The sequence below is a fragment of the Pituophis catenifer genome, unplaced genomic scaffold (genome assembly GCF_029215685.1).
Source record: "Pituophis catenifer annectens isolate HBS135680 unplaced genomic scaffold, rPitCat1.0.hap2 SCAF_14, whole genome shotgun sequence".
Classification (NCBI taxonomy): Eukaryota; Metazoa; Chordata; class Lepidosauria; order Squamata; family Colubridae; genus Pituophis; species Pituophis catenifer.
In genome coordinates this window covers 18,920,585-18,944,110 of record NW_027256894.1, presented here as the reverse complement: position 1 = coordinate 18,944,110, position 23,526 = coordinate 18,920,585, and the positions used below count along the sequence as shown (strand labels likewise).

At 47.1% G+C, this 23,526-nt stretch overlaps 1 protein-coding gene across 2 annotated transcripts in view; it reads left to right on the top strand.

Annotated features, from left to right (window-relative positions):
* The window catches only part of TRIP4 (thyroid hormone receptor interactor 4), a 36,756-nt gene that overhangs the window by 5,663 nt on the left and 7,567 nt on the right, over positions 1–23,526 (top strand). The window contains exons 7-12 of one of the 2 annotated variants that reach the window (XM_070953353.1): positions 2,285–2,500; positions 4,734–4,857; positions 5,760–5,947; positions 8,606–8,730; positions 11,658–11,749; positions 21,523–21,625. In XM_070953353.1, the coding sequence (XP_070809454.1) occupies positions 2,285–2,500; positions 4,734–4,857; positions 5,760–5,947; positions 8,606–8,730; positions 11,658–11,749; positions 21,523–21,625 (848 nt within the window). The remainder of the gene's footprint in view (positions 1–2,284; positions 2,501–4,733; positions 4,858–5,759; positions 5,948–8,605; positions 8,731–11,657; positions 11,750–21,522; positions 21,626–23,526) is intronic. The other variant, XM_070953354.1, reaches the window with a different exon arrangement.

The following is a 23,526-nucleotide window of genomic DNA, read 5'->3' as shown; positions in this document are numbered from 1 at the left end:
GGACATTGCAGCAGATAATTTTATGAGCTACGCTTAGGTCATACCGAAGGCGGCGTAGTTCTAAATTTTCTAAGCTCAGAATTTCAAGTCTGGTGGCATAAGGTATTTTGTTGCGAGCAGAGGAGTGGAGGACTCTTCTTGTGAAATATTTCTGGACACGTTCAATTGTATTAATGTCCGATATGCAGTGTGGGTTCCGGACAGATGATGTCATATCCTTCCCCCTCTGTTGAGAGAAGGCTGTCCAACTTTGACACAGATGGCCTCTTTGGTCCTTCTTTCAAACCAGCGATCTTTTCCGTCCAAAATATGGACTTTGTTGTCTTCCAAAGAGTGGCCTGTGTCTTTGAAATGCAGATGAGCTGCTGAATCCAGTCCCCGATGCGTTTGTTCTCCTGCGTTCACAGTTGCGCTGGAACAAATCCCGCCTGCAGTTTACATCCGTGGCCACTGAGGCTTGCTCTTGCACTTTCTGTTAAAAGCAGCCCCACGAGCTTCAGCTTTTAAGTCAGCAGGTTGCCTTTAATGGCAAACCTGAAAAGTTGCTTTCCTGAAGAGCGAGTGGGGGGGAAAAGCCCGCTGGGCAAATCATTAGCAGTGAGAATCTCTGCTAGCTGGACTTGCCTTTTGACAGGAGAACTCCAACAGGGTGATGCTGTTTGATAGAAGGGCTTGGGTTGGTACCTGGATTGAGAAAAAGAAAATCTTCCTCGCTGTCAGCCCCAGGCTTCTTATGCGGCCCGTGATGGGTAAAATCTACTGCACTGTAATTAATTTTAATCTGGGACACAAAAACGAACAGTGGGTAGTTAAGGCACCAAGCTAGAAACCAGGAGGCGGTGAGTTCTAGTCTCGCCTTAGGCATGAAAACCAGCTGGGTGACTTTGGGCCAGTCCATCTCTCTCAGCCCAGCCCACCTCATGCTGTGGTGGGGAAAATAGGAGGAGGAAGGAGTATTATGCGCGTTCACTCCTTTGAATGATTTATAATAATAAGGGCAGGATATACATCAATAGGTTCGGCTGAGTTCGTCATGGAGGACTCCACTGAAAAGTTAGCCATATTATAATTACTACGTATACGTAAATGTTAGAAATTAGACCTCAATAGTATCGTTGTTGTTATTATGAGCCGTGGTGGGGCAGTGGTTAGAGTGCTGGCTGCCAGCAGTTTGGCAGATCGAATCTCAGCAGGCTTCAGGTTGACTCAGCCTTCCATCCTTCTGAGATCAGTCAAATGAGGACCCAGATTGTTGGGGGCAAGAGGCTGACTCTGTAAACCGCTTAGAGCAGGCTGTAAAGCACTGTGAAGCAGTATATAAGTCTGAGTGCTGTTGCTAGTATTGTGTATAAAGCATAAAGCACTAAGCGCTTATGTACCATATTTTTTGGAGTATAAGACGCTCCAGACTATAAGACGCACCTACCTTTTTTGGTGAGGAAAACAATAAAAAGAAATCTGCCTCTGCCTCCTAGCAATTTTGTCTCATTGCAGCAAACAGCAAATAGCCTGCTTTACTTTCATTTTCGTTTTCAGCATAGCTTGATTAGCACAAGAAAAAAAAAAAACTGCTCCCAGCAATTTACCTCCTTGCAGCAAGCAGCAGAGGCCCGCGCAAAACAGCTGAGGGTCGGGAGGCCGATTCAATCAACTTGTGCTAATTAGGCTGTGCTGAAGCTGAAATTGGCTGTTTCTTCTTGCTGTTTGCTGCAAGGAGGTAAATTGCTGGGAGGCAGAGGCCAAAGGGTGGGGGCCAGTGAGTGGGCGGGGCTACATTTGGTGTATAAGACACACCTAAATTTTCTCCCCCTTTCAGGGTGGAAAAAGGTGCGTCTTATACTCCGAAAAATACAGTATGTCAAAGAAAAAACTATAAATAAAATTATATATTATATATTCGAAGTACCCATGGTCTGTTAAAAGAACACCTATTTTATATCGTGAAGGGGATCCCCATTTTCATTTCGGTTAAAGGGGTCGAGTGACAAACGATTGGAAACACCCCTGGGGTGATACTGCCCTTCAGAAGGCTATGGAGGCCCCTAGACCAATAGTCTGGATCGGGGGGGTCTCCAACCTTGGCAACTTTTAAGACTTGTGGACTTCAACTCCTAGAGTTCCTCAGCCAGCATTCTGGGAGTTGAAGCCCACAAGTCTTAAAGTTGCTAAGGTTGCAGGGCCCTTAGTCTGGATTGATATCAGGCAGCCTCCCAGAGGCCGACACAGCGATGGACTGTAGTGACAGACAGGGCTGCTTTGCCCACCTTCCCTTCTGCTCCCACAGTGTGCGGCGAACTCAAGTGATCGACGACGAGTCTGATTACTTTGCTACCGACTCCAACCAGTGGCTGTCCAAGCAGGAGAGGCAGGTGCTGGAGAAGAGGGCGAAGGAGCTGTACGAACTGCGGCACGCCTCGCGGCTGTCCAGGAAAATCACCATCGACTTCGCTGGTCGGCAGATCCGGGAAGAAAACGACAACATGGCGGAATATCACAGCAAGTGAGGATCCTGGAATGGTGGGGAGGTGGGAGTGGTCGGCTCAAGATTACTGTTGGGACAGGCGAGTCCTTATGGAAACGGGGGATGCACTTTGGGTGGGAGTGGATATGTTGGGAGGGGCTCAGGGTTTTTCTCTGTTCCTCCATTCATTCAAGCATTTTCATTCATCCATTCATTCATCCTGTTTAAACATCCATGAAGAGGTCTTCTATGAATGACTGTCTGAAGAATTTATGCTGAAAGGAAGGACTTGTGGCCCTTCAAATACAGGTAGTCCCTGATGTCTATGGAGATTCTCAGTCCTGGTTGTCCCAAAGGGTGCTTTTTTCTTCAAGAGGCAACTGGACTTTCTGGTTTTTCTTTGAAGACGTTTCGCTTCTCATCCAAGAAGCTTCTTCAGCTCTAATTGGATGGTGGGGAATGGAAGGATTTATACTCCTTGCAGACAGCTGAAGTCAGAGGTGAAGAAGCTTCTTGGATGAGAAGCGAAACGCCTTCAAAGAAAAACCAGAAAGTCCAGTTGCCTCTTGAAGAAAAAAGCACCCTTTGGGACAGGCAGTCCTCGACTTACAACCATTCATTTAGTGACAACGGCACTGGAAAAAAGTCATTGCAGCATCCCCATGGTCATGTGATCTAAATCAGTGGTGGAATTTAAATTTTTTTACTAACGGTTCTGTGGGTGTGGCGTGGTGTGGCTTGGTGGGTGTGGCAGGGGAAGGTTACTGCAAAATCTTCATTCCCACCCTACTCCAGGGAGAAGGATATTGCCAAATCTCCATTCCCACCCCACTCTGGAGCCAGCTAGAGGTGGTATTTGCTGGTTCTCTGAACTACTCAAAATTTCTGCTACCAGTTCTCCAGAACCTGCTGAATTTCACCCCTGATCTAAATCCTTGCTAACTGGTTTATATTTATGACAGTTGCAGTGTCCCGGGGTCATGTGTGATTGCCATTTCTAATCTGGAGGAAGCCAGATTTGCTTAAGGGCCTCATGGTTCACTTAACAACTGCAGTTGATTCATTTAAAAGCTGTGGCAAGAAAGAGGATAAAAAGGGGGCAAAATTAACAACTATCTTGCTTAGAAACAGAAACTTTCGACTCAATTATGCTTAAGTTGTGGACTACCTATAGTTCTAAGCTAGTTTTTTGCCTCTCTCCCTGCTGGGCTGGGCCAGTAGAGACTAATATTTCAGCAACAGATAGAAACTTTGGTAATTTATAGCACGCTGATATATCCTGTCCAGTGGTGGGTTCCTCCCGGTTCGGCCCGGTTTGGCCGAGCCAGTAACAGTGATGATATGATGTCACCGAACCGGTTCTGCCCCCCCGCTCCCACCCCCCGCGTTATTCTTACCTTTTATTTGGCCCCACCCCCAATCTATTGCTGCCTCCTGAGTTCCAGCTGATGGCTAAAGGGAAAAAAACTTTAAACTCTTGCCGCGGGGCTTCAAAGGGCTGCCCTACAGCTGATCAGTGTTAAAAGAAAACAGATGAGTAGACCCGTGCCTGCAAAAATACGTGAGTAGATCAGTGCCTGCAAAAATACATGAGTAGATCAGTGCCTGCAAAAATACATGAGTAGATCAGTGCCTGCAAAAATACATGAGTACATCAGTGCCTGCAAAAAATAAATGGGTAGACCAGTGCCTGCAAAAATACGTGAGTAGATCAGTGCCTGCAAAAATAAATGGGTAGATCGGTACAGCTCTGCAAGCAGTTAAAAGCCTGGTAGACCAGTACCTCTGCTAAATCCTAAATAATTGTCACATGACCATCAAGCCACGCCCACAAAATAAGCCATGCCCACAGAACCGGTAGTAAAAAATTTTAGAACCTGATCCTGTCAGTTCTGCAACCAGACAGTGGACTGAGCATGCAGCAATGAGGAGAGACCTGCATTTGCAGTAGGAAAAGATCAGCTGCCGTGATGGATTTGTCTCTTGCATTCATTCTTTCATTCATTCATTCATTCTGTTCTGCTGAATAGTAAGCTTCCGTAAAAGCTCCTGAGGGGAAGGGAAAAGCAGGCTCAGACCCTTAAGAGGGTTACTACTGACTTGCTAACCAGGGTAATTGAGGATGCTATTAAATAATTGAGCAAATGCATTCTCGGCATTTGCAGCTCATTAAGGACCCAAGTTCCACGTTTGCGTGAGAAGGGCGTTTTCAGCCGAAGAGGGAAGAGAATACCACGGGATTAAAGGCAAATTTGGTGGGTTGTCCTTACAGGTTGGATGAGACAGTTGAAGCGATCAACCTCGGCTCCCTGGTCAAGGCAAAGCAAAATCCGGACAGGAAATCTGAAGACTTGGGAGTCTTGGTGAATCCACACATTCTCCAGGCAGCTCCTGTGGTCAGTTTTTTTTTTTCTTTCTCTTCCTTCCTATGAAATACCACCCCCCACCCCACCCCCAATAATCCAGTAGCTGTCTTTTCAGGAATAAATTGTGGAGATCCTCAATTTATCCTAGGGTTAGGATTTCTTTTTCCCCCCGTCCATATAACTTGTCTTCTTTGGGCATCACCAACCTGTTGGAGGTTGCGCCAACAGGTTACGCGGTGGCACAGTGACTAAGTCGCTGAGCTTGTCAATCGAAAGGTCAGCAGTTCAGCGGTTTGAATCCCTACTGCTGCGTAACGGGGTGGGCTCCTGTTACTTATCCCAGCTTCTGCCAACCTAGCAGTTCGAAAGCAGGTAAAAAATGCAAGTAGAAAAATAGGGACCACCTTTGGTGGGAAGGTGACAGCGTTCCGTGCGCCTTTGGCGTTTAGTCATGCCAGCCACATGACCACGGAGACGTCTTCGGACAGTGCTGGCTCTTCGGCTTTGAAACAGAGATGAGCACCGCCCCTTAGAGTCGGAAACAACTAGCACATATGTGTGAGGGGAACCTTTATCTTAACCCAGGGGTGGGCAGCTGTGGCCCTTTTACAACCTGTGGACTTCAACTCCCAGAATTCCTGAGACAGCCAAGCTGGATCAGGAATTCTGGGAGTTGAAGTCCACAGGTCATAAAGGGGCCATATTTGCTCACCCCTGCTTTAACCTGTTGGAAGGGCTGAGAAGTAACACTAAGCTGAAGCCAATTGAATAAACTTCAATGTCTGGGCTCAAGTGTCACACAAGTTCAGTGCCGGTAACAAACACCAATGGCAGTTAAGCACAAGTCAAAAAAACCCTTTCTATTCCTACCTTTCATTGTACAATTCCGAGTATAAAAATGTCTTTTTCTTCTCTTTTAAATTATATTGAAGTGGGTGGACCAAGCTGGTTTGCTCCCACACCGGAAAATGGACATCACTGTGGAGAGTGAGAGCCCCACAGATTCAGAAAGAAGTCGCTTACGAATTCAGGATCGAGAGATACAGGAGATTTCTGATGGCGGCTGGTGTCTGAGCATGCATCAGCCTTGGGCCTCCTTGCTGGTCAAAGGGATCAAGAGGTAAAGAGGGACCTGTCACCTGGAGCACTTGGAGATTGGGTTCACACTAGATCAGGGGTGTCAAACTCACGCCGTCATGGCGGCATCATATGATGTATCGGGATTTCCCCTCCACTTCGCTAAACTGGGCATGGGGGTGGCCAGTGCATGGCACATCTGCACTAGATCACGGTGTGCTGAATCCAAGCTTTGTTTGAATAAGCTTCTGGGCCAGGGTTTGTGCATCATGAAGCCATAAATATGGTTTGCCAACTGTAATGGCCAGTGCCATAGGACACCCTAAGCATAAGCCAGAGAAGAGAACAGCGTAACATGTGAACCCACTCTGGAGAAATTGGGAGGCTGCAGCCTGCTGCATCTGTCCAGGATCATTGTGTGAACAGAGGAATTCTGTTCCAAGCTGAATTTAACACGTTTTCTCTCCTCTGCCTTCTGCTGAAAATAGGCCACATGGGTGACACGAGGTTTGCCCAGCTGCTTATTGCGAATCAGGTCAACTGCATCATGTAGGTGGCACTGCCATTTTATAGGAGCACAAGCTTTAGGGATAAACATTTTGGTGCGCCTTTAATTGGAGCTCCTTGTGTGGTTTAATGAGCACTAGCTGCTTTCTTTTCATGTTTGTGACATTCATGTCCTTCCCTTTTTCCCCCTCTGTGGTTTGTAAACCCTGGGGATTGCCCTAAATTGTAAAAAAAAAAAAAAAAAATCCTTTGGGGGCATAATTTTACACAATGTTTTTTCACAGGGGGCGGCTGGAAAAATTGCAACATGGGAGTATGTTTTCGATAGCCACCGGCAATTATGTTTTGTTTTCTAAGGATGCTGAAGAATTTATTCTACCTCTTGGCTATTTTCCACAAAGCAGGATTCACCCTTCTCTTAAAATTGTATTAGCTTACTAAAACACCTCATACATAGAAAATGATCAGAATCAAATTTCTGGTAGAGACTTGGGATGAGTCCACCTCTCTAATTGAAGGAGGGGGGAAAAAAGCCCTTGGGCGTGTGTTGAACACAGTTGTTGCATGTTTTAATGTTGCTTTCCCCCCCACCCACCCGGAACCCTGATGCTTTGTAATACGTTGGATTCCCATCACTTTTATGTTGGGGTCGTAAGTGTAGAGAGGCAACCCCTCGGGAGAGCACAAGTTGGTAAGGGCTGGATGTCAAAAATAATCTAACGGACAATCAGCTGATCATTGGCCACACTGGCAGCAACAAGGATTGTGTGAATGAGGACCCCGCTTGGATATGTTGGGTGAGATATTATCAGATCCAGAGGCCGGAGGTGCTGCTTTGCCATTAAATGAAATGTGTTATGCTTGGGCCCCTCCTCCGTGCTGTCTTCCACAGTTAACAAAATGATAAAGAATGGCTTTAGTGTTCTAAGCTCCTTAGAGGAAAGGGCTTAATGCCAGTTGAGCAGCTACATATAAGCAGAGGAACTTTTCCCTTGCTCCTTTTCCTCCCAAAGAAAAGGACTATGATTGTAAGGCAGGCCTTTCCTCCCTCTCCTCTCCTCTCCTCTCCCCACCTCCTTAGCCTACATTCTCAGGGGTTTTAAGATAACCTCCTTATTTTAGAGGTCAGTGGTTCGAAGTGAAAAGCCCAACCATCCCAACAGTTTTGCATTGGTGGGGAAAAATAAACATGCATTTAAAAGTACAATTGGGCTTTTGACTTTTATCTGTTTTACAAATTAAGCCCTGGACATTCCTCATTTTATTGGGTTTAGTTCAGAGGTGGTATTCAGCCGGCGACCACCCGCCCCGGCGCTATGCCGTCTTATTTAGCTATGTTTTCTAAGCCACGCGCATGCGTGCAAGTCGCATGTGCAAGCAAAGTGCGTGCATGGAAGGCACGCGCACGTTCACATTTTCAGTGTGCAGCGAACCGGTAGTAAAATTATGTGAAACCCACCTCTGGTTTAGTTATACCCATAGATATTATATATTGGCTGCTAGGCCTTTCTTTCTTTCTTTCTTTCTTTCTTTCTTTCTTTCTTTCTTTCTTTCTTTCTTTCTTTCTTTCTTCTTTCTTTCTTTCTTTCCCTCTCTCTCTCTCTTTCTTTTTCTTTCTCTTTTTTCTCTCTTTCTCTTTCTTTCTCTTTCTTCCTTTCTCTCTTTCTTTCTCTCTTTCTCTCTCTTTTTCTTTCCCTCTTTCTCTCTCTCTCTTTCTTTCTCTCTCTTTTTCTTTTTCTCTCTCTCTCTCTTTCTTTCTTTCTTGGTTATGTCACCTGAGTCTAGAAAGAGCTCTAGAGAGAGAATTGTTTTTTTTTTAAAGAATCCTTTTTTCCATATTAAAAAAAAACCCGTTTCTATTATTCCTGGGTAAAATATGCAGGGATAAACATCAGTTTCTGTTGAAAAAACTGGGAAGATATAAAACTGCCTCCACCTGTTTGGAAGATCTCAGTTCTTCTGTCCGTCTCCTTGGTTGTCAAGCTTTTTAAGGACTCGCCTGCCCTTTTGTTGTGGCCATTTCCTCTTTCTTTGTCGAGGCTCGTTCTGAGACTCTGTCTGGCCCAAAAGTTGACCCAGAATTTCATGTAGTGGTTTCTAAAGAAAATGTCCTTTGAGTGACATGTGAAGAAACCCCGGGGGGTGGGGGTGGGGAGGCAGGCTGTGTTTCTGATCCTTCCCTTTTCTTCCACAGAGTGGAAGGCCGAATTTGGTACACATCCCACAGAGGCCGGCTATGGATAGCAGCCACGGCAAAAAGGCCAACCCCCCAGGAAATCTCCGAGCTGGAGGCCACCTACAGAATGTTGCTTCAGGAAGGTGAGCTTAATCCTTTATCTTTGTTGGGGTTTTGTGGAGTTGGGATCGTAGAAACACCCAGGAGCATAGAAGAGTTCAGAGGCAGATGCATAAATAAATGTCTTAAACGTATTTATTCATATGCTAAATCATATTAACTATGTACAACAGAGACCAAGTCTCATGAGGAACAAACATGAAGAGAGAGAGATGGAGAGAGCGAGGTGGAAAAGGTTGGAGGGGGTTTTATACTCAGGGTAAGCCCCTCCTTTCCATATAGGGGTGGAGACACTCTCTGCCTCCACTGGTGTCTATATGACACATGTGCCAATGGCTTGCAAATACTTGACAGGTTTTTTTCTCTGGAGGCCAGAAGGAAAGTGGGGAAAAAAGGTGAAGTGGAATACTTTATTTGGCCAAGTGATTAGACACACAAGGAATTTATCTTCAGTACAGAAGCACTCCAGTGTACCTGCAAAGCAACAGAGAGCGTAATGATAGCAATACTCCACATCTGCCTATCCCGGGCCCTTGGAAAGGGATAGATAGATAGGTAGGTAGGTGGGTAGTAGATAGGTAGGTAGGTTTGTCTTTGGTGCCTGTGCTCTCAGCGTACATAAAATTAAAGATATGTTTATCAAGAATCATAAGGTCCAACACTTAATGATAGTCATAGGGTACAAATAAGCAATTAAATCATATTAGGAAACAGTCAATATAAATCGTAAGGATACAAGCAACACAGTTACAGTCATAAGTGGGAGGAGATGGGTGATAGGAACAATGAGAAGATTAATAGTAGTGCAGACTTAGTAAATAGTTTGACAGTGTTGAGGGAATTATTTGTTTAGCAGAGTGATGGCATTCTGCTTTGACTTACTGAAGGAAAACCCGGGCTTTTCAGATTCGGACCGGTTCAGGGGCATGGCCAGCCAATGTTATTACCGGTTCTTGGAACTACTACAAATTTTTACTACCGGTTCTTGTGAACCGGTGAGAACCGGGAGCAACCCACCACTATCCTGGGTCCTTGACAGAGTGTCAATTATGTTTTAATTAATTGTTTTATGTCTGTCTATATCTTAAACAGTTCAAAGGGGTGTTTATAGCTTGTAGGACAAGGTGCTACATGGAAGGAGAGGTATTCAACATGTTTCCATGAAAACTTTGACCTTTTTTCCCCCTTCGGTGCTCTCTTTGGTCTTTCATCTTCTCACTCCATTATCGCGATTTGACGTAGCATTTCAGTTTGACTATCCAGCGTATGGAAATGAACCACACAAGGGAAGTGGTTTCAAAACAACCGAGCTTCCTTACCTCGGTTGAATAGGTATCAAGACGCTGGGAAAGGAGGTTTTTGAGAGAAAGAGAGCCACGGGGCAGGAAACGGGAAGGGAGAAAGAGAAGACACCTACCGTATATCTGTTATTTATAAATGTGTGACATTTATGTCACGTAAAGCCATGGATTATTTAACAATGAACATTGACCTAAAATTGACTGTTGTGATGCAGTGTGTGTGAAACCACAAAACCACCCTAGCAGGGTGAAATTCGACACAAACCTTCTGGCTTATTAGTTCATTGCACAACTCCACATGGTGTTTCTTTTTTTGCATTTTTATAGCCCAACAGACAATTTTTCCACTGCCCCATTTTTTCCCCTCCCCTATCCTCTGGGTCCTTTCACCTTGTCTTCTTTATTTCTCAATTCCCCTCAAGTACGTCTTGTGAGCTTCTCAAGGCAAAAAAGCCTTTATCACCTACATCTGAGAACCGGAAGGCAGGAAATGGGTTCCACCGAGTGGGCGTTTCTTAGCCCGTGAAGAAAGTTTTAAAGGCCTGCATGACACAACATTAACCTTAAAAGGGTCACCTTAACCTGGGGGAGATTCTGCAGGCAGTCCTCAACCTACAACCACAACTGGCCCCGAAGTTTCCGTTGTTAAGTGAGGAATTTGTTTCGCCCCATTTTACGACTTTTCTTGCCACATTTGTTAAGTTAATCGCTACCGTTTGTTAAATTAGTCACACCGTCGTTAAGTGAATATGGTTCCCCCGTTGACTTTGCTCATCAGGTCATAAAAGGGGATGACACATGACCTCCCCCCCCGGGAGCCACACTGCGACCGTCATAAATGTGAGAGTTGTCAAGCATCCCGAATGCAAATCACATGACCAGGGGAATGCCGCAACGGTCATCAACATGATAAATGGCCCTAAATCACTTTTTTCAGTGCCGTTGTAACTTTGAAAGGGTCACTAAACGGTTCTTGTAAGTCGAGGACGACCCGAATGGTGGACGGAAGGATAACCGTCGAAATTTGGAAGTTCTCGGCTTAAAGTGCCGTTGGCCAAACAATGTCGACTGGCGGCCCCCAGGGGGAGAGCCTTCTCTGTGGGGGCACCTGCCATCTGGAACGAGCTCCCCCCGGAGATACGGAGGATCCAAGACTTACGCATCTTCCGCCGTGCCCTAAAAACATTTTTCTTCCAACAGGCTGGTCTGGCCTAACTCTCCCTTTTAAATTGGCTTTTAAATTGGGTTTTAAATCTCTTTTATATAAATTGGATGTTTTAATCTTTGAGCCTAATTTATTTAATCTGTTTTTTAATAGTTTTTAACTTTTGTATGTCTTTGTATTTTATTTATGGCTGTTCACCGCCCTGAGTCCTTCGGGAGTAGGGCGGTATACAAATATGAAAAATAAATAAATAAATAAAGTCCTGATGGGGGAACTGCTTCCTGCCATGAAGTGGGTATTTCCAGGCAGGGCTCCCTAGGAAAGCCTGGGTTTTATCCAAACCGTTAAATTAGCAGTTGAAAGTAGCATGGCGTGAGCGCACGCGAGGGCTGGCGAGGGCTAATCAGGACCATGTGGAGAGCGGCAGAAACCGGAGGCCCATGCGTGAGCTTGCCTTATAATTTTCTCTCCCCGCTTACCGCAGATTTGGAATTTCCCAAGGATTATCCCTCCGGCTGTCTCCTCGGCTGCGTGGACTTGATTGACTGCCTGTCACAAGAGCAATTTCAGGAACAGGTGAACAAACAGAAAACAAACTAACTCATCCCTACTTGTATTTTTGTTTGTTTGTTTTTGTTTCGTTTTGAGGGATGGAGATGGCGGTAAGCGAACCTAGGAGGCTTTTGTCACTTGCTTTCAAAATAAATGGGGGACGCGGTGGCTCAGTGGCTAAGACGCTGAGCTTGTCGATTAAAAGGTCGGCAGTTCAGCGGTTCAAATCCCGAGTGCTGCGTAACGGGGGAGCTCCCATTACTTGTCCCAGCTTCTGCCAACCTAGCAGTTCGAAAGCACATAAAAAATGCAAGTAGAAAAACAGGGACCACTTTGGTGGGAAGGGAACAGCGTTCCGTGCACCTTTGGCGTTGAGTCATGCCGGCCACATGACCACAGAGAAGTCTTCGGACAGCGCTGGCTCTTCGGCTTTGGAACGGAGATGAGCACTGCCCCCTAGAGTCAGGAACGACTAGCACATATGTGCGAGGGGAACCTTTACCTTTACCTTAAAAATAAATGGCCTTTTTTTCCCCTTATATAAAATCAATGCAGTTGGAGACAGCCGTATCCTCAAAGGACCTGAAGGCAGAAAATGTAAAGATTGTTCTGTTAAGTCCTTCTGCACCACTTCTCCGGGGAGCAGAGCATTACATCTTCGCTCCTTTTCTCCGCAGTCTTGCTTTGATTGACAGCAGGTCCTCTGGGTCCTCCCACCAGCTATTATTGATTTATTAAATTTATAGGCCGCCCATCTCGCTATCAAGCGATTCTAGGTGGCTTAGTATGCCATAAATAACAGAAAAATAGCAATAGCACTTATTTATTTATTTATTTATTTATTTATTAAATTTTTATACCGCCCCCTCTCCCGAAGGACTCGGGGCGGTGAACAGCCAAAATTAAAAACACACAATACAAATATTAAAATACATTAAAACAGAATTAAATTATCTTAGGCTTCTCCAATTTAAAACCCCATTACCCATAAAATTCACCAATTAAAAATTTTTAACCCAGCCCGGCTTGCTGAAATAAAAACTTAGATTTATATGCCGCTTCACAGTGCTTTACAGCCCTCTCTAAGCTGTTTACAGAGTCAGCCTCTTGGCCCCAACAATCTGGGTCCTCATTTTTACCGACCTCGGAAGGATGGAAGGCTGAGTCAACCTTGAGCCGGTCAGGATCGAACTCCTGGCGGTGAAGCAGAATCAGCCTGCAATACTGCATTCTAACCATTGCGCCACCACGGCTCTCAAACAATTAAGAGGACTAAAAACTTTAAAACATTGGGTGTTGAAAGTTAAAACATTAACATTAATATTAAAACAGATAAAAAAAAGAACCAGGGCTTGGACAGGATGGAGGTGGGATCTTCTACTACTGTATCTTTCGGACTGTAAGACGCACCTAAATTTACAGGAAGAAAATGAGAAAAAAGTTTTTGGCCTCCGTGCGTCGGGTTTTTGCCCTCCCAGGCCCCTAGAAGCACACTGCAGTGCTCCGCACAGCCCGTTTTTGCCAAAAATGTGCCCGTCTTTGGCCTGCAGAGAGCTTCTGGGGGCGGTCGAGGGTGAAAACATGACGCGTAGAGGGTTTGGGAAGCCAAAAACACCTGTATTCGGTCCAGAAGACGCACCTAAACTTTTCACCCACTTTTAGGGGGAGAGGGAAGGTGCGTTTTATACTCCAAAAAATATACGATTGGTTTTTTTAAAATTTGATTTATATGCCGCCCTTCTCCGGAGACTCAGGGCAGCTTACAATGCGTTAAGCAATAGCCTTCATACTTTTGTATATTTATACAAAGTCAGCTTATTGCCCCCACAAACTGGGTCCTCAATTTACCTACCTTAGAAAGGATGGAAGGCTGAGTCAACCTTGAGCCTGGTGAGATTTGAACTTGCAGTAATTGCAGGCAGCTGGTGTTAATAACAGTGCTTTAGTCTGCTGCGCTACCAGGGCTCTTTACTACAATAGTACTACAGTAAATTACAGGTAATTTACTAGCCAGCTCCAAAATGGGATGTCCCCATCAGAGCCCTAAACCAGTTGGCAGAACCAGATTTTCAGGCTCTTTGGCAAGGCCGGGAGGGTGGGGGGCATCTCTCACCCTGGAGGGGCATGCTATTCCAAAGGGTGGGAGCCACAGCAGGAAAATTGCTCTTCTCCTTCGCCAGCCACAATTCCTTGGCCGTCCACTGGAATCTGCCAGCAGATCCAGATGCTAAAGCTTGAAATTTTTACTTGCCAGGCATGTGCTTCATAGCCCCCGTCCTAACAGCCTCCTAACGTTTGAGCAGGGCTGGGAAGCCAGTGGCAACTACCAATCTGGGAACACGAGAGAAATTTTAATGCCACGTTTAAGGATTTGCGTTGCGTTAAATGAAACGCCAACGTTCTGCCCACTCAGATGTTCTAGAAACCTTTTCTCAGAAAAGGGGGGGGGTTTCTTGAGAGCTAGAATCTTGGGTGGAAATGAAAAACAAACAAAACAAAACAAAAACCCCAAAACCACAAGCTCTTTCGTGTCTCGTTCTGTATCCTTCGCAGGCAGGTTTCAGGGCAGATCTGAAATCTCTCCACTATCTCTCTCCATCTCTCTGTTGGTTTTAACCAATTCAGCTTCCCTGAGTCAGGGAAATCGCGTTTCAAAGAAGGCTCCTGCCATCTGGGTTGGCTGCTTGTTGATTTCCAGAAGCAACGTTTCCCCTGGGGGAGAATTTTTGGCCCTCCCTGTGGAAGGCAGACAAAGCTGCCTCGGAAGCTTTCGGGAAGTTCTCTTCCGGGAAAGCAAACTCCTCCATCGACTGACCCCCCCACCCCCACCCCCTGGATCCTTGGCCAAATGATTCCCCTCCGCCAGTCTTGGGGTTTCCATTTCCTCTCGAGTGACTTTTGCTCCGAGTGACTTTCTGCACGAGATCCGTTGTTGTCGGGTTTGGCGTTGTGTAAGGTTCCTCCACCGTCTGCATCTCTCCCCTGGATGACACCAGATAATAATGCAACGCAGCACTAACACAGTCAGAGTCAAACCACAACACAGCAGCAGTTCCATGTATTGGGGTGGGGGGGGAGAGATCATCTGAGCCCAGCTCTGTAATCGCCAAAGGCTTCTGCAAGAGCCAAACCTTAACTGTTCTCTGGAAGGCTGGGAAAGCAAAGGGTGGGGAGGGGAGGAAGGGAGCTTCCTTGCCGGAGGGGGGTAAGCTGTTCCAAAGCAGGGAGCTGTCACAAAGTACACATGCCTCCTTCCCTTTGCACCTCCTGAGACGTTCAGCAGATGTTTGCTATTCCTTTGGGTTAGGTGGGCAATATTTATACAGATTAGGCAAACTCTGAGATACCTCCCCCCCCCCACGTTCCTATTTGTTAGAGCCTGCCTCGACTCTCCTCTCCCGGCCTCCATTTCCAGATGCCTGGGGGTGGGTGGGTAGTGGTAGGGATAAGAAGGTTTGTTACACCCCACGCTCTTTGCCCTGCGTAAACGTCTGAAAGGAGAGGTTCCTCCTGCGTGTGAATTCCACAGCTCTGCCAGTTTGCGTTTTTGGCCGTCCTCGGCTGAGCTTTGCTAGTTTTTGCAGCTGTAACTGCAAGCATCCCTTGGCCCCATGTTAGCAAGCCAACTCCCTCAGGAACAGGGTGACCAGCCAGACTGGTTCATCCGCAGCGGATTGAATCCAAGTTCTGAGAGCTTTCCCGTCTCAGTCATGTTGGGATGGGACCAATTTCTATTGGCTCCAGACTCTACTGTTAATGGCAGGGACTTCTGGGTGTTGTGGTTTCCTATTCCTGCTTTGCAGGAGAGCTGTTCAGGGACGGGCCGCTGTTGACTGGTGATTTCTTCTGGCCACATAAGAACATTGCTCCTTATTCCTACATTATGGGGGGGGGTCAAACTCGATTTCATTGAGGGCCACATCAGGGTTGTGTTTGACCTTGGGGGGATAGGGGGGCATGGCCAGCTCGATGTCACTCATCGAGGCTCCATTTTCTGCCGCGCCGACCTCCTGCAACCCTCTGCCAGTGAAAACAGGAGGGCCGCGAAGCCCTCCTGGGCTCCGTTTTCATCCGCGACGGCCTCCAGCCCTCTGCCAGCGAAAACGGAACTGGCAGAGGGCTGCAGGGGACCATCGTGGCCGAAAACGGAGCCCGGGAGGGCTTCGCATGGCCGTCCTGAGCTCTGTTTTCGCTTTGACTCCCCTGCCCTACATCAGAGGTGGGTTTCAGCAGGTTCTGACCAGTTCTGGAGAACCGGTAGCAGAAATTTTGAGTAGTTCGGAGAACCGGTAGTAAAAATTCTGACTGAATTCTGACCCCCCATCTATTCTCTGCCTCCCAAGTCCCAGCTGATCAGGAGGGAATGGGGATTTTGCAGTAACCTTTCCCTGGAGTGGGGTGGGAGTGGAGATTTTACAGTATCCTTCCCCTGCCACGCCCTCCAAGCCACGCCCTCCAAGCCACGCCCACCAAGAACCGGTAGTAAAAACAAATTTGAAACCCACCCTTGCGCCTACCTCGTCTTGTCTTCAGAGTAGCCGGGCTTGTTAGAAGCCGATTAATCTTCCGATGCTGAAAGAGGGGAAGAGCCTACCGAGCGTTCTGTGGGGAGAAGCCAGATTCTCCCTTCCCTTTTTCCTTCTCAGGCGAGAGGCTAATAGATTAAACGCATCCCTGAAACGGCGGCGTCAGATCAGAGCCGCTCAACATCTTGACAGTCAGCAGGCAGTTTATGTTAGAGAAATTGGATGGCAGAGCGAGCCAATTGGCTGTGTCCTGCTTCTCAAGCAAAGGGTACTCTCGTGCTCGGAAGCCTGTAATGATGGGAGTCTCTATTTATAACTTCCCCAATTTCAGCTGAACGCGGTGGATCAGCTGCCGGATTCCTGCAGGCTTCCCTGCTGCTCTTGCATCTGTCGGATAAAGCCATGCAGATCGCTGAAAAGGCATTTCTCCACGGCCTCGGGAAGATCTCTTTATGCGTGTCTTATTTTTGGCAATTGCCGGCCCATCCCACAGACACCGAGCGTGGAAGCTTCCTTAACGTCACTGCAGCCACCAATCAGTGGTGGGTTTCAAAAAAATTTTTTTACTACCGGTTCTGTGGGCGTGGCTTTATTTTTTATTTTATTTATTTTTTATTTGATTTGATTTATATGCCGCCCTTCTTTGGTGACTCAGGGCGGCTTACAATGCGTTAAGCAATAGCCTTCATCCTTTTGTATATTTATACAAAGTCAGCTTATTGCCCCCACAAACTGGGTCCTCAATTTACCTACGTTAGAAAGGATGGAAGGCTGAGTCAACATTGAGCCTGGTGAGATTCGAACCTGCAGAAATTGCAGGCAGCTGTGTTAATTACAGGGTGCATTAAACCGCTGTACTACCAAGGCTCCTCCAAGGCTTGTTGGGCATGGCAGGGAAAGGATACTGTAAAATCTCCATTCCCTCCCCACTCCAAGGGGAAGGTTACTGCAAAATCCCCATTTCCTCCCGATCAGCTGGGACTCGGGAGGCAGAGTATAGATGGGGGTCAGAATTCAGCCAGAATTTTTACTACCGGTTCTCCGAACTACTCAAAATTTCCGCTACCGGTTCTCCAGAACTGGTTAGAACCTGCTGAAACCCACCTCTGCCACCAACCACGCGTGACCGAGAAGAAAAGCGGTGTCCCTTTCATTCATACTTTCGGCCACCTTTACACGGATGCGTTTGCAGAATTGGCGTCAGGATAAAATAGCTCTTGCTACAGGGTTTCCCCCGCCCCCACACCTTCTTGGAGTTTGCTTGCCAGTTCATTTTTCAAGAAAGTGGGCATTACTTGGACTTTTTACTTTTTGTTTTTAATTATACAAAGAACATCTGGTTTCCAAACAATGAAGGAAAAAAAAAAAACCACCCCATTTTAGGTCGCTGAGAAAGAGTGAAACAAGAACTAATTAATCTTACTGACAATTTTCCATTCCACCGTCTTGGAGGCTGGTTTAAAACTTTATCTGATTTAAGGGCGAAAAGATCCAAATGAACAGGAAGTCATAACCACCAGCTAGAATACAGGTGGTCCTCGACTTACGACCACAGTTAAGCCCAAAATTTCTGTGGCTAAGAGAAGAGAGAGAGAGACAGTTGTGATGGGAATTTCGCCCCGTTTTACGACCTTCCTTGCCACAGTTGTTAAGGGAACCGCTGCAGTCGTTAAAAGTTAGCTAAGGGAATCTGGGTTCTCCTTTGACTTTGCTTGTCAGAAAGTCACAAAAGGGATCCCGTGATCCCCATCATAGATAGGAGTCAGTTGCCAAGCATCTGAATTTGGATCACTTGACCACGGGGTGAATGCTGGAACGGTCATAAGTGTGAAATCCTATTGTCTTTGTGTTAGACTTTAGCTGTGCTGGAAGAGGAGAAGGGGATTGTCGTCTTTTTTAATACCGACGTCCATCGTAATCCTCTCTTTTGCTTCGGACGTGTTTTCCATACATTCCTTGCTTTCATTTTACATTTGTCAGCTCCACTGGTTTTCCAAGCGAGCAACGCTTCCGTGGTTCCAGTCCCATCTTGCCTCTGCAGATCCTCCCTTGATCCTTAAAGGGGGGGGGAACGACACTCCAGATCCCGCCTTCCGCTGATAAGGCCGAGGGAGAGCCAGATTAACCAGGGTGCCTCTCCTAAACTCGCCTCCTTTGCCCCTGTTCCAGCTCAGGGACCGGCTTCTGGCCGAGCCAGCGCTGAAGAGCGCGGAGGGAGTTCACACATGAAGCGCGAGATGAAAGGCCAGGGAAGTAGCGTGGTGGGGCTCTTTGCATCTCCCCATCAAAGCAGCCAAAACCACTTGCCGGCCTGTTTTTGTTATCTTTGAGCGGCAGATAGAAGCTCTTGACAGTCTCCAGGGGAGACGCTGCCCGCCTTCAATAGCACAGCACGATGGACGGTGGTTTGCAACCTCAACGGTGGAGGTGGCGAAGGGAGGCCGCTTCAGAACAAAGCCATTCGGATTAGCCCGTCCTTTCTCACTTGTTCTTTGCCGGGAAACTTTCTCACAATCCAAGCAGGGTGGCTTCTGAAAACACCACCAGACCCAACCCCCCTCCCCCCCCGCCACTTCCTCCCTCCCCCCTAACCCTGAATACCGGTAACACGACCACAACGGAGCCCCAAATTTTTTGTTGCTAAGTGAGGCGTTTTGTTCGGTGAGTTTCGCCCCGTTTTACGACCTTCCTTAACAACAGTGGTTAAGGAAATCCCTGGCGTGGTTAATTGAGTCAGTCACACAATAAGTGTGAACCTGGCTTCCCCTGTTGACTTGGTGTATCAGAATGTCCGTCGCAAATGGGGATCATGTGAAACACACGCGCACACACACACACACACACACACATGACACTGCGATGGTCATAAACGTGAGTTCGATTCCCCAGCGTTTGAATTTGGATCAGGTGACTGTGGGGAGGCTGTAACGGTCGTAAGAGTGGAAAAGGTTCAGAAGTCCCTTTGTCAATGTTGTTGTAACTTTGATCACTAAATGAACTTTTGTAAGTCGAGGAGTTATTTATAAAAACAAAGGTGGTTGGATATTAATAAATAAAATCAGTCACGCGTTTCTGTTGAGAGATGACTGTCCCTGGCCCCCTTACCCTTCAAACAGCTGGGTACAGCAGCTCTTTTGCAGCTGGGGAACAGAGGCAAAGAGAGAGAGTCTGGTGGCCAAGAAATGAGCTGGGGGTTTTTTCCCACTTCCCAGGTGCCGTATTTGGTCAAGAAAGACCTGCTACTCCAGAGGTGGGGGGATCCTGGCTGCATCTGCCACAGTGGGAGCCTGCGTGGACTTGGCTCAGGCTTAGGTTTGGGCTTCTCTGTTCTTGGATTTAGCAGATCTTGAACATTTTGAGAGCTGACTTGCTTTGAAATGGTCCCCCAAAATCCAATGCCTTACAAGAGCCGTGGCTGGTGCAGTGGTTAGAAGGCAGGCTGATTCTGCCAACTGCCAGCAGTTCGATCCTCACTGGCTCAGAGTTGACTCATCCTTCCATCCTTCCGAGGTCGGTCAAATAAGGACCCAGATTGTTGAAGGGGCAAGAGGTTGACTCTGTAAACCTCTTAGAGAGGGCTGTAAAGCACTGTGAAGCGGTATATAAGTCTTAAGTGCGATTGGGATTGCTTTCCCTGCTCACTCCACAAGCCAATTTTCTGCCTAGGTTGAGGAGAAGACTCCCAACCTAACCATCACCGCATGTGAGAAGAAGTGAGAAGATATCTCACCCACTGAGGGGCCTTCACAATGCAGCTGCCTTTTGCAGCTTCTCCATTGGGGTTCTGAAATCCGCCTGATGGAACATGATGTTCCACCAACTGATATTTCACAGTTGATGATACTTTCATGTTCCCAGTGGCTTTGAGGCCTCACTGCCGGAAGGCTGCCTTCTGCTGTAGCCGTCTGCGCAAGCAATAAGGTCCTCTCCATAGACCTTTTGGAGTTGGCAATATGGTGGCCGGGGTAGGGCCATCCACACCTTCTCCTTCTCCCCAAGGAAGCATCCCATTGGACGTCCTTCTAAGGTAAGGTAAAGGTAAAGGTTCCCCTCGCACATATGTGCTAGTTGTTCCCGACTCTAGGGGGCGGTGCTCATCTCTGTTTCAAAACCGAAGAGCCAGCGCTGTCTGAAAACGTCTCTGTGGTCACGTGGCCGGCATGACTCAACGCCAAAGGCGCATGGAGCACTGTTCCCTTCCCACCAAAGGTGGTCCCTATTTTTCTACTTGCATTTTTTATCTGCTTTCGAACTGCTAGATTGGCAGAAGCTGGGACAAGTCACGGGAGCTCACCCCGTTACGCGGCACTAGGGATTCGAATAGCTGAACTGCTGACCTTTAGATAAACAAGCTCAGCATCTTAGCCACTGAACCACCGCATCCCTCTGAAAGGTAAAAGTTCCCCTCGCACATACATGCTAGTCGTTCCCGACTCTAGGGGGTGGTGCTCATCTCAGTTTCAAAGCCGAAGAGCCAGCACTGTCCAAAGATGCCTCCGTGGTCATGTGGCCGGCATGACTCGACACCAAAGGCGCACGGAACGCTGTTCCCTTCCCACCAGTCGGGAACGACTAACACATGTGCGAGGGGAACCTTTACCTTACGTTCTACTATTCAAACAGACTCTCGTCTTCCTGTAAAGTTTAAATCCTGAAATTTAAATTTTATTCTACACTGCGTGGTCAGGGATTATGGAATTAGAGTCTACTCGGCTTTCCCCGATGTGACATCATTTGGGGTAGTTAAAAGGTGCCAACCTAAACATCATTGACCATCTGGGTGGCATCTTTGCCCTGGTTAGCTCAACCTGCCTCTCTCCAAAGGGACCTTCTCTTCTCTTCATCAGAAGCCTGGGGCTAATCATGTCCCCTTTTGTTAATTTGAAGAAGCTCAAAAGAAGGGAAGGGGATGCAAAAATCTCTCTCCTTTCTTCCCAGGCTGCGATTTTGCAGTGTAAAATCTCTCCTAAGGTTGATTCTAGCACTGTTTTTAGAACCGGCTGCTGGGATTTCTTTACACACGCAGTGTGGTTCCCTTTGATCTGGGTCTCCCTTTTGAAGAGATTTCAAGAGGCGTCTGGGGTAGGGGAAGCTCTTCCCTGCCTTTGCGTTTCAACTTGCTTGGCAGTGCTTGAAACATTTCCTCCCCTCCATTTGTGTACTCTTCCCTCGGTAGGTAGTTCTTGTCCCTTAATTTATGGCGGCCGCTGATAACCTATTTGTAACGCTGCTGTTTCTGTTCTCTCCCCCTTTCCCCCCTCCCCTTTCTAGTATCCCCAGCTGAGCCAGGAGTCGGCTTCTCCATTTGTCTTCATCTGTTCTAACCCCCAGGAGATGGTTATTAAGTTTCCCATCAAGGGCAAACATAAACTCTGTAAGTAACAGGTCTCCCCTCCTGAAGGAGGGAAGAGGCTGGCAAAATGACTGGGGGGGGGCTCCTTCCTTCCTTCCTTCCTCCCTTCCTCCCTCCCTCCTTCCCTCCTTCCCAGTGGTTAGTATGCAATATTATAAACTAATTCTGCCCACTGCCAGGTGTTCAATTCTGACTGGCTCAAGGTTGACTCACCCTTCCTTCCTTCCTTCCTTCCTTCCTTCCTTCCTTCCTTCCTTCCTTCCTTCCTTCCTTCCTTCCTTCCCAGTGGTTAGAATGCAGTGTTACAGACTAACTCTGCCCACTGCCAGGAGTTCGATTCTGACTGGCTCAAGCTTGACTCACCCTTCCTTCCTTCCCTTCCCTTCCCAGTGGTTAGTATGCAATATTATAGACTAATTCTGCCCACTGCCAGGTGTTCAATTCTGACTGGCTCAAGGTTGACTCACCCTTCCTTCCTTCCTTCCTTCCTTCCTTCCTTCCTTCGTTCCTTCTTTCCTTTGTTCCTTCCTTCCTTCCTTCCCAGTGGTTAGAATGCAGTGTTACAGACTAACTCTGCCCACTGCCAGGAGTTCGATTCTGACTGGCTCAAGGTTGACTCAGCTTCCTTCCTTCCTTCCTTCCTTCCTTCCTTCCTTCATTCATTCATTCATTCATTCATTCATTCATTCATTCATTCCATCTCCCTAGATATATCTGACAGCTACACAGTCCTGGCAGGCACTGTGGGACAAGGGGCAGGCAGTTGCAGTGGGTGTCAGCAACTTCCCAGGCAAAGCCAAGTCAATCTTTGTAGATGCTTTCCGGGCAAGCTGTGTCCTTGTTTGCATGTTTTCCGCTACCATCACTGATGCCCTAAAACAGGAGTGTCCAACCTTGGCTACTTTTAAGACCTGTGGACTTCAACTCCCAGAATTCCCCAGCCAGCCATGCAGACCCCACCCACCCCTGCCCTAAAGTCCTTGCTTGAAGGCGTTCAAATACACAGGTAGTTTTTGACTTACAACCATTCGTTTAGTGACTGTTCAAAGTTACAATGGCACTGAAAAAAAGGGACTCGTGACCGACGGTTGCAACATCCTCATGGTCATGTGATCAAAATTCGGACCCTTGGCAACCAGCATGGATTTATGACGGTTGCAGTGTCCCAGGGTCACGTGATCCCGTTTTGTGACCTCCTGATAAGCAAAGTCCATGGGGAAGCTTGATTCACTTAACAACCGTGTTACTAACTTAACCGCCGCAGTTCAGTAAACAACTCTGGCAAGAAAGGTCATAAAAACGGGACAAACTCTTGCTTAGTGTCTTGTCTTGCTTAGTGACAGATATTTTGGACTCAATTGCGGTCGTAATTTGAGGACTCCCTGTACTGTTTTCATGCAGTGCACTTGAGCGTTCCGTTTCCTCTTTAGTTTTCCTACCCTAGAGAACCAAGCTTGGTCCTGGCCAAGTAAAACTTCCCCGTGTCCTTCTGGAAGTAGAAAGACCTTTATAGCACCATTTGGCCAAGCCAGAGCTCAGTAGACTCCGGTTTGACTTGAGGGGAATTACCGTATTTTTTGGAGTATAAGACACTTCCCCCCCCCCCCCCAAAAGGACTATAAGACGCACCTACCTTTTTTGGGGGAGGAAAACAAGAAAAAAAAATCTGCTTCTGCCTCCCAGCAATTTGCCTCCTTGCAGCAAACAGCCTGCTTTAGTTTCATTTTCGTTTTCAGCACAGTCTGATTAGCACAAGAAAAAAAATCTGCCTCTGCCTCCCAGCAATTTGCCTCCTTGCAGCACACAGAAAACAGTCTGCTTTAGTTTCATTTTCAGCACAGCCTGATTAGCACAAGAAAAAAAATCTCCCTTTGGCCACTGCCTCCCAGCAATTTACCTCCTTGCAGCAAACAGCCCGTTTG